General features: G+C 52.8%; 2 protein-coding genes across 2 annotated transcripts; both read right to left on the bottom strand.

The window, feature by feature from the left end:
- Nucleotides 1–62: 62 nt before the first annotated feature.
- Nucleotides 63–3922, bottom strand: FDXACB1 (ferredoxin-fold anticodon binding domain containing 1). Its single transcript, XM_054176177.1, has 5 exons — nt 3745–3922; nt 3041–3197; nt 2721–2924; nt 2395–2553; nt 63–1389 (listed from the first exon to the last, which is right to left on the bottom strand). The coding sequence occupies exons 1-5, from the start codon at nt 3911–3913 to the stop codon at nt 219–221; spliced, it is 1860 nt and encodes a 619-aa protein (XP_054032152.1). The 5' UTR covers nt 3914–3922; the 3' UTR covers nt 63–218.
- Nucleotides 3923–5446: 1524 nt separating this feature from the next.
- CRYAB (crystallin alpha B) lies at nt 5447–9416 on the bottom strand. The gene is made up of 3 exons (XM_054176068.1): nt 9056–9416; nt 7449–7571; nt 5447–5788 (listed from the first exon to the last, which is right to left on the bottom strand). Exons 1-3 carry the CDS (start codon nt 9251–9253, stop codon nt 5585–5587), a joined length of 525 nt encoding a protein of 174 aa, XP_054032043.1. The 5' UTR covers nt 9254–9416; the 3' UTR covers nt 5447–5584.
- Between the last annotated feature and the right edge of the window lie 222 nt (nt 9417–9638).

Raw genomic sequence — 9638 nt, 5'->3', positions numbered from 1 at the left:
CAAAGGCTCCACTTCCCCCCATGAGGTTTCATCACACACAGAACAAAAAGGGGCTTCTCTTCGTTAACAGAGAATTTCCACATTTAGAACCTGTGCAGGCACTCCAGGTCCACCCTGCTTTTGTGAGAGGCACTGCTAGAACGCAGCACTAGCTCCGAGGAGATGAGGACCACATCTCCCAGCTCAGCACCAAGCCCTCGGGGACAACAGCCAAGGCTCTAGCGCAGGGTCACAGCCAGGCGCTGCTTTATTTCGTCCCGCAGCAGCAGCTGCATCTCTGCCACCTGCTGGCAGCTCAGGGCCTTGTCACAGGACTGAAAGGTCAGCCTGTAGCAGAGGCTCTTCCGACCGGTCTCTGGCTGCTGGAAGCTGTCCAGTAACTGGATGGACACAACCATTTCACCTGACACCTGCCTGGCAATGGTGTGAAAAGCGACTTCATCAAACTGCTCCCCGTCAGGAAGCCAAAAGCTGACGTCATGCACATAGGAAGGTGGATATAAAGAAAAGTTCTTGAAAAGCCTTAGCTCTCCTCTAGGAAACTGATGGAGGAAGCGTGTGTCTGATGTCCAGAGCATCCTCCAGTCAGCAATGCCACAGATCAGCATGGCTAGGAGGTCAAGGTTCAGCGAAGCACAGACAACGACCAACTCACTGCTTTCTAGCTGACAATGATCTGTTCTTACAACTCCCACACAGGAGCCCTTCTCACAGGAGCCTGAGGTCTCTACCCCCACACAAATGAAGTACTCAGTTTTACTAAGCTGAGATTCAAAAGCAGCAAAGTCCTTCAGCTCAGCTGTTTCAAAGCTTGTTGCTTCCTCCAGACTCATCTTCAGTTTCAAGCTGGAAAGAGTCTGGTGAAGAGCTCGTAGGCTTGACTTAATGTTCTTTGCCAACACCTGGACACAGCTGTTCTCTGTACCCCTGCTAACTGCACATACAAAAACCATCTCATGAAAAACAGGCATGGAGTGAGGAGTGATAGGACACTTCCTGAAAACAGGGCCAGAAAGGACATGAAGTGTCCCTGGTGGAGAGGCTCCTCTTTGAATTACTGCCTGAGCACAAGGCAGAAGGGAAGGTCTAAGACAAAACTGGTTGGAAGTGTGGTGTCCCTCTTGTACCTTCACCCAGCCATTCTTAACTCTGTCCCTGCAAAAATCAACATTGGCCTGTCCATTAGGCATTTCTTCAGTGCTTGGAGTCTCCTCTGGGCTCAGAGTGATCCAAAAGACATTTGAGGGACAAACACCATTGAGGTGACCTTGATGGAGCAGAGAAAGGCAGCAGTCAATGTCCTGTAACGGAAAGGCTTCGCTGAGCTCTGCCGTGAGCTTCTCCTTTATTGTCCGTACTGGATGGCTTGAATTTAGCTCCAGGAAACCCCTGTGGAAAACAGAAGTGCAAATTGCAGACACCACTGAACAGATTTCCCTGCAGTGCCTTCCTGTGGTCATCACTGGAGTGCAGCAGTTTAGCCAAAGAACTCACAGATCACCGAATCACCAAGGCTGGAAGAGACCTCAAAGATCACCAAGTCCAACCTGTCACCACAGACCTCATGACTAAACCATGGCACCAAGTGCCACATCCAATCCCCTCTTGAACACCTCCAGGGATGGGGACTCCACCACCTCCCTGGGCAGCACATCCCAATGGCCAATTACTCTTTCTGGGAAGAACTTTCTCCTCACCTCCAGCCTAAACTTCCCCTGGTGCAGCTTGAGACTGTGGCCTCTTGTTCTGGTGCTGCTTGCCTGGGAGAAGAGACCAACCCCCACCTGGCTACAACCTCTCTTCAGGTAGTTGTAGACAACAAGAAGGTCTCCCCTGAGCCTCCTCTTCTCCAGGCTAAACAACCCCAGCTCCCTCAGCCTCTCCTCACAGGGCTATGCTCAAGGCCTCTCCCCAGCTTTGTTGCCCTTCTCTGGACACCTACAACTGTCTCAATGTCCTTCTTAAACTGAGGAGCCCAGAACTGGACACAGGACTCAAGGTGTGGCCTAACCAGTGCTGAGTACAGGGGCATAATGACTTCCCTGCTCCTGCTGGCCACACTATTCTTGATGCATGCCAGGATGCCATTGGCCTTCTTCAGAGGTCCCTTCCAGCCCCTACCATTCTGTGATTCTGTGAAGTGTACTTTTGCTGGTAGAACAGGAATGGGACTTAACAGTCTGCATCGCTGTTTTTACTCAGCACAGGCATCACCACACTGCAGAAATGGATTAAACTATGCTAGCCCTGGACAGTCTCCAAAGTATGCAGCAGTTCATCTAAAAGCTCACCAGTTTTTAACCCTACCCAGCCTTAGTATTGTGGAATTAGCAGACCCCCAAGGCATCCCCTGAATTCCTTCCACAGCACAGTAAAAAGCAGATTCAAACTTACCTATTCACTTTATCCACAAGCACTTGGGGTACTTGAAAAGAAACTTTCCTTCTCTCCAGCTCTAGCTCACAGCTCACAGGCTCGAAACGTGGCAGCGGAGTGCTTCGTGTGAAGATGTGGTTCAAAGCACCCTTGACACAGAAAGATTTATCTTGGCTCCTGACAATACACAAAAGCAAAGTCCTTGATTATTTCTTGTATTTACTGCTTCACAAGGAAGCATTACTTGAGGCCTCACCTGGAGTATTGTGTCCACCTCTGGACACAGCGACAGGCACTACAGGAGCATGAATATCGGCTCTGTAGTTCTGCCTCATGGTGGTTACCTGTAGCCTGTACACTGATATCCATGGATAGTTTCTGCTTCAAAAGGATGAACATTACTCAGGATAAATCCAGCTCCTGCTGCCACAGCCACGACTTGCCAGCTGTTGTGCCATTCCCTCCTTGGCTGATCAGCAGGCGTCCCACCTTGCCCATTGCAAAGAGCCACGTGGACTTCTCCTTCCTCTGTCAGCACTTCTGCAGAGCTGGAAGGAACAGGAAAGAAAAAGAGACTTTATAATGCCAGAAAATCACCTGCAGCCCAGCAAGAAACCTGAGCCATGCAGTCAGGTAGCACAGAGCCACTCCTGCTTGAACTCACCTACGGAAGAAGCCTGCGAGCAGCTCTCTGTTCTTCACCACCCCAGCCTTCCTCCCACAGTGAGGGAAGTTGAAATAAATGCAATCAAATTCTCTTTTCTCTGCTGAAAAATACTCCTTCAGCTTGGTGCAGTCCACAGAAAACCAAACTTCTGCTCCTTCAAAAGGAAAAATCAATGTTTATTGTTACTGAAAATGTTAAGCAAAGGTAGCAGTTGAAGTCCTTTAGTCCATGTCAAAGCCTAGCAGAGCTGGGCATCTTCCCACTCAAGGGCACCATGCAACACCAGAAAGCTTCCTCTGCTCTCTTGCAGAGGCTCCTGTCTGCTACCTGGCCACTTGTTCCAGTGCCATTTCAGTCTGATTAGATTTTGGGGTACTTAGAGAATGGTTTGGGTTGGATGAGACCTTCAAGACCACCCAGTTCCAACCCCCATGGACCTGGCCTTGAACACAGGAAGGAGGCATCCACGACGTCCCTGGGCCGATCATAGCTGATTTCGCCTCTTGAACGGTTCCCATTCCTCCGAGATGCCACGGCGGCACCCCAGTGTCAGGTCCCCGGTTTAACGGAGGCAAGCATCTCTTACAGCTAATCGCCCAGCACCAGCCACACCTCCCCTCTCCCCAGCCCTCGGTGGCCGTGCCCGGGGGGTCTCCACTGCCGCCCTGCCTCGGCTCCCCAGCCCAGCCGGCGGCACCTACCTCCTTCCCGCAGCCGGCGGATGTTCTCCGCGGCTCCCCCCCGCCCGGACACCTCCTCTTCGCTCTCGTAGCAAGTGGCCAGCACGCAGGTCCCCGCGGCCCCGCAGAGGGAGGCAGCGAAGGAGAAGTTGCCCTCCCCGAGCAGCAGCACTCTGCGCACCGCCGCCATCGGCGCGGAGGCTGCGGGCGCCGCTTCATGACGTCCCCGCCGGCCGCGGGGCACCGCTGCCGGCTTCAGCGCCTCTTGGTGGCGGCTGGGAGGCACCCTTGGGTCGGCTGCCAGAGCGGCTTCCTCCCTTCGGTCCGCCCCGGAGCTTTGCCGGCAGCCGCTCCGCTCACGGAGCCGCTGCGCAAGGAGCTGCCGGCGGCGCCGGCGAGGGGACGAAACAGACAAGCGGCGGCAGGCTGAGGATTGCTCTGTGTGTGTGCCCTCAGCTGCTGCACACAGCAAGGGCAGTGTCTCAGAGTCACACAGCGGAAGGTTTAAAATGGGAAAGGGCAAGCTCAGCTATTGCAAGGCAGCATTAAGGTTCCCCAGCCCCGGAGCCTTCTCTTTTCCAGGCTGAACAACCCCAGCTCCCTCAGCCCGTCCTCATAGCAGGGGTGCTCCAGCTCTGGATATATACATGTTCAGCAGTTTTTCACTTCTATTTAGCCATGCTAAATGTGAGGGTTTCTCTTTTTTCCCCAGTACACTCAGAGCTTGAAACAAAATTCTCTTCAGCTGACAACAAAGGGAAGGCATCAGGGGATAAAAAGGATGTACACAGAAATGAAGCCTAGTCTGCTGGGTTTGGAGTGCAGCTAAGAGCAGCTTCTGAAGGACATTTGTGCTTAGAGCTGACAGAATTGGTTTCTGTCATTTTCTTGTTGTTGAGTCATGCTCCTGTGCCACCCCAGAACAGGTATTTCAGGTCGTTCAGGGAGTGGTATTTTGCATTTCATGTGTTCTTGCCTAGTTAACCTCATTGCATTTCACTCAAAAACGCCAGTTTCTTGCTCCTGGGCAGCCCGTGCTGGTGTCTCACCTCCCCAGCTTTGTTGCCTTTCTCTGGACACCTTCCAGCAACTCAACATCTTTCCTAAACTGAGGGGCCCAGAACTGGACACAGGACTCAAGGTGTGCCCTAACCAGTGCTGAGTACTGAGAGCAGGACATTGTTCTCCTCTCTGTTGGCTGCAGCTCTGCAGTTTCCATCTGCAGCTGCTCTGGACTGGCTGCAGCCCTTGGATGCCTCTCCACGACGTGAGTCATTCTAGAGATTCAAGATACAGACGTCTGCCATTCAGTTCTTATCTAATCCCCACACTCTTGAGTGGGTTTCAATTATCATGAAGTTGTTTTGCCAGTCTAATCTCCCCTGGAGAAGCCTTTTCTGTTGCTGAAATCCTCTGGCAACAACCAAGGGGGAAGCTCATGCAATGAGATGTTTGCAAAACATCAGAGGAGGGGAGTGAAACTAGCAAAGTGTTTCCGAACAAGACAACAAGCTGCCCTGGACACACCTGAAGCAGTCCTGGACACACCTGAAGCCATCCTGGACACACCTGAAGCCATCCTGGACACACCTACCACACCAGCTGTATGCAAGAATGATACCAAGAATGTCTCCTTGCACAACCACCTTCTGCATCTCTCTTAACCCAACACTTCCCTTGGTCCTCAGCACCCAAACCAAACCAAACCAAACCAATATACAGATTGCTTATTCATGTTTTATTTGTGAGTGAACTTCCTCAGCATAAATAATGAGAGAAGCCATTCAGCATGGCTGGCATCTGATGGAAAGTGCCCTCGAATGGCCTCCTCCCCTCCCCCCAGGGTGGCTTTAAGTAGCAGCTACTTCCTTTGGGCTGCTGCAATGGCAGGCTTCTCCTCACGGGTGATGGGGATGGTGCGCTCGGGGAGGTCGCTTTGTTTCCTTGGTGCACTCACAGTCAGGACACCATCCAGGGAGAGGGATGAGGTTATGGTCACTGGGTCCACGTCATCTGGGATCCTGTATTTCCTGCTGAACTCCCTGGCAATAAAGCCATGCTCATCCTTCAAAGGGAGAAGAGAAGGCACAGCCCCGGTTAGAAATCTTCGCTCCGTTCCCTTTTGCAAACGCTGGGAGGCTGGGAAGCTCCAGCTCTCAAATGAAAACTGCTCACAGAGTTAGGAGTTTGGATTATGAGATGCCCTAACTAAAGAGCCAGGACTGGGCAAAGTGAGACACTGCCCTTTCCTGGCTGCAGGTGCCCCAAGGCATCCTCTTTACAAGGAGGACTTCTTTTTGTTCCAGCTCTTGTGCCAGCCAGAGCCTGGCTTCACTGCACAGTGGGGTGCTGGTGTTCAGAGATTTGTAGATTCATGGAGTGGGTTGGGTTGGAAGAGACCCTAAAGATCACCCAGTGCCAACCCCCTGCAGCCTCCCACCAGCCCAGTTTGCTCAAGGCCTCATCCAGCCTGGCCCTGAACACTTCCAGGGAGGGCACATCCACAGCCTCCCTGGGCAACCTGTGCCAGTGTCTCCCCACCCTGTCAAGAATTTCTTCCTCATCACCAGTCTAAATCTGCCCTCCTCAAGCTTCAATTCATTCCCTTTCCTCCTAGCACTACAAGCCCTTGTAAAGCCACTTCTAAGATGCAGCAGTTGGACCTAGAGCTGATGCCAACCACTCCCTGTTCCTGAGAGCCTCCAGAGCTCTGCTAACAGTGAGCTGACCTCTACTATAGTGTTTGGTTATTTTCTTAGCTAAAACCAAACCAAACCTATTTGGAGAAACTGTGTCAGGATTACAGCTCCCAACAGCCACAAGCAATGCTGCATTTCCTGACTGACAGATCTGTGCTCCCAGAAGCTCTCAGAGCTGACAATTCCACTGACAGAGCTACTTTAGCATGCAGATTTGGTTCCTTCTGCCAAGTAAGAGGGGGTGGAGGTGGGGACAGGCAAGCTCTGTTCCATGCAGCTTTGGACAGGGCTTGTGAAGGCTCTGAGGTGACCTTCTTGTGGCCCTCCAGTGTCTGAAGGGGGCTCCAAGAAAGCTGGGGAGGGACTTTTGAGGGGGTCAGGGAGGGATAGGACTGGGGGGGATGGAGCAAAACTATAAGTGGGGAGATTCAGATTGGATGTTAGCAAGAAGTTCTTCCCCAGAGGGTGGTGAGAGCCTGGCACAGGTTGCCCAGGGAGGTGGTGGCAGCCTCATCCCTGGAGGTTTTGAAGGCCAGGCTGGATGTGGCTTTGAGCAACCTGCTGTGGTGTGAGGTGTCCCTGCCCATGGCAGGGGGATTGGAACTGGCTGATCCTTGAGGTCCCTTCAGCCCTAAGAGTTGTATGATTCTATGGTAAGAGAACAGGGCAATGCTCTGATTCATGATCTGGTTTAAGTATTCCAGTTCATTGCCAGCTTTTTGAATGCCTCCCTGAACTTCTGGCCTGATCTCAGAGAGAGGGAGCCTCAGAAATGGCCACTCTGAAGGTGATTTGACCAGCTCAGTTCTCAGTTGGTGTAACATCAGCAATAAATCTCCACCCTGTTGCTGCCCAGCCTGGGTTCAGCTGGGGGCAGAGGCAGGGTGGGTTGGGGGTTGCACAGAGCCTCTTCCAGGAGGACTGGTCGATAACAAAGCATGAGAGGCATTTGAGAGGAGCACAGGAGGGGATTGGTTTGCAGTCTCCTTGTTTCCCCAGCGACTCGAGCAGTTAAAGCAGCAGTACCTGGCGCTCCTCGTGTTTCCCATGGATTTCTATCATGTCCCCAAGCACCTTCACTTTGAGCTCCTCAGGGGAGAAATGCTTCACATCGAGGTTCACAGAAAATTTGTCCTTCTCCAGCCTCATCTGCAAAAGAAGGAAGTGAGCTCAGGGAAGAGCAGGTGAGGGGTCGAGCTTAAATAGGCTCCCAGGAGAGAGCATTTCAAGGCTCCAGCTGCAATCCACACACACACTGCCTGCTCTTCAGTCTCTCCTGGGACTCTGATCTGCCTGGCTTTGTCCCTTGATGACCTCTTATGTTCAATTCCATCACTGCAGTATCTAACCTCTCTCAATCCCATGGGAGAAATGTTCTCCTTGGGAGTGAGGAAGAGATTCTCTTCCCCTGCATTGGTGAGCTCTGACTTTCCAGTGGCGGTGCAGGCTTTGCATCCAGTTCTCTTTACAGAATGTCTGGAGGATTCCAGTCCCTGTGGCTGTGTTTTGCAAGGCCTTTCAAGCAAAAGAAACTCCAAACTGTTCAGGCTTCCAGGCTTTCCCCTGCACCTCCCTTGATTAGTAAGCAAACTAATGAAGGTGTCACTGTGAGCAGTGCTGCCTCACTGCTCCCCTCCTTTATCTGAGCAGGACTCCTGAGGCCCCTGCTGCTCATCTCACCTCCTTCCCTGCTGCTCATCTCACCTCCTTCCCTGCTGCTCATCTCACCTCCTTCCCTGCTGCTCATCTCACCTCCTTCCCTGCTGTTGTGCACTTTATCACCTCTAACAAATGCTGCTTTCTGAGATTGGATTTACTCTTTTTTGGGCCTGTTTTGGACACATTGGTGGGACTGCATGAGCTGGCTGGCTCTGTCTTCCTGCTGCATCCATGGGCAGAGCCTCCTGGAGCTCTACTCTGGGATGTGGAGGCAGCCTCTGTGCCAGCTCCAGGCTTACTGCTTTTCACAGTTTGATCTGGGAGGCTAAGTGTTTCCTCCTCCAAGATTACTGATGAAGATTTCTTCACTGAGATCTCCAGATGTTATCTGTGGTGCTTATTATGGCTGCTTCAGTGGGCAGCCAGGCTCTGGTCACTAAAGCAAGGGAAATATTATGCAAAGATTGAAAAAGACAAAATAATTACTTTCCTCTCTTCTTTTTTGAGGGCTTAGAATAGCTCTACAAGTTAGTGGCAAGCAAGACAGTTGGCCTTTTGTCTTCCCCCTCAGCAGCCATGAGTTCCCACACTGCCTGACACGAGGATCTGGCTCCCCCTGCCCACTACTCCTGGGCTGTTTACTTCTCAGGAGAGAGCTTTGCTCAGCAGTCAGGGAAATCAGGCTTCCTCCTTTCTCTCATCAGCTCTCCCAGCCCTTTGCAGTGCACACTCAGCTCGGTTTGCCTCTGCTCCCAACGCCGTGGCAATACTTGCCCTCGCTCAACTGACCATGCAGAGGCTCTTGCCTGATGCAGTGGAGCAGAGGCACAAGCACAGCAGCCTCTTCCCCCTGCCTTTTCCTAGCCACCACCTCCAAGCAGCTTCCAAGCTCTCAGCTCTCACAGGTCTCCAGCTCCAGCCCCATCAGGCTGTGCCCGCAGCAGCAAGGAAGAGCATGAGGAAGGGAAGATTACCTCAGAGAGTCCTGCCTCCAGCCAGCTGGGCATCCGAAGGATGGGGGATCTCATCAGGAAGGGGCTGAAGCTGGGGGAGGCAGGGAGCAGCTCTGACTCCTGCAGATGCTCTCCAAAGATCTGGTCAAAGATGCGACTCGGTGCCAGCCAAGACAGGAAGGGTCTGCGGATGAGGGGGTTGTGAATGGTGATATCCATGGGAGTGCTCTGGAGGAGCCTGGCAAGCCACTGCTGCAGTGCTGTGCCAGGGGCGCCAGGCAGCTTTATACCCGTGCAGCTGGCCTGGCCTTCCCCCCTCCCAGGCCTCTTGAACAGTGGTGTCAGGGATTTTATTGTCCCACTCCTGGGCTGGTCCCTTCGGCAGTGCCCAGTAGCTGTCTGGGGGATTTGATCAGGCTGCTGAGGAGGAGGGGGAAGGGGAGAAGAAGAAAAGGAGCCTAATGGGGCAGCAAGAAGCCAAAGTGCCCAGCTGCCCGCCCTGCTGCCCACGTGCTGTTTATCTGCAGAGTCCCAGGCAGGCTTGGGGGATGTTGCCAGCTGCTTTGGATGCCAGCAGGATCAATGCAGCTCCTATCTTTGGCTC

The sequence above is a fragment of the Dryobates pubescens genome, chromosome 34, assembly GCF_014839835.1.
Source record: "Dryobates pubescens isolate bDryPub1 chromosome 34, bDryPub1.pri, whole genome shotgun sequence".
In the NCBI taxonomy this organism is placed as follows: Eukaryota; Metazoa; Chordata; class Aves; order Piciformes; family Picidae; genus Dryobates; species Dryobates pubescens.
Note: the sequence above shows the minus strand (reverse complement) of the source record. Positions and strands in the feature narration are given on the sequence as shown.

Coding starts and splice junctions, on each gene's coding strand:
- CRYAB (XM_054176068.1), bottom strand. CDS start 9,253: ATGGATATCACCATTCACAACCCCCTCATCCGCAGACCCTTCCTGTCT. Junction 7,572..9,055: donor TGGAGGCAGGACTCTCTGAG/GTAATCTTCCCT, acceptor CTTCTTTTGCAG/ATGAGGCTGGAGAAGGACAA. Junction 5,789..7,448: donor GGAAACACGAGGAGCGCCAG/GTACTGCTGCTT, acceptor CTCCCTTTGAAG/GATGAGCATGGCTTTATTGC.
- FDXACB1 (XM_054176177.1), bottom strand. CDS start 3,913: ATGGCGGCGGTGCGCAGAGTGCTGCTGCTCGGGGAGGGCAACTTCTCC. Junction 3,198..3,744: donor CCGCCGGCTGCGGGAAGGAG/GTAGGTGCCGCC, acceptor TTCCTTTTGAAG/GAGCAGAAGTTTGGTTTTCT. Junction 1,390..2,394: donor CTTGTGGATAAAGTGAATAG/GTAAGTTTGAAT, acceptor TGTTTTCCACAG/GGGTTTCCTGGAGCTAAATT.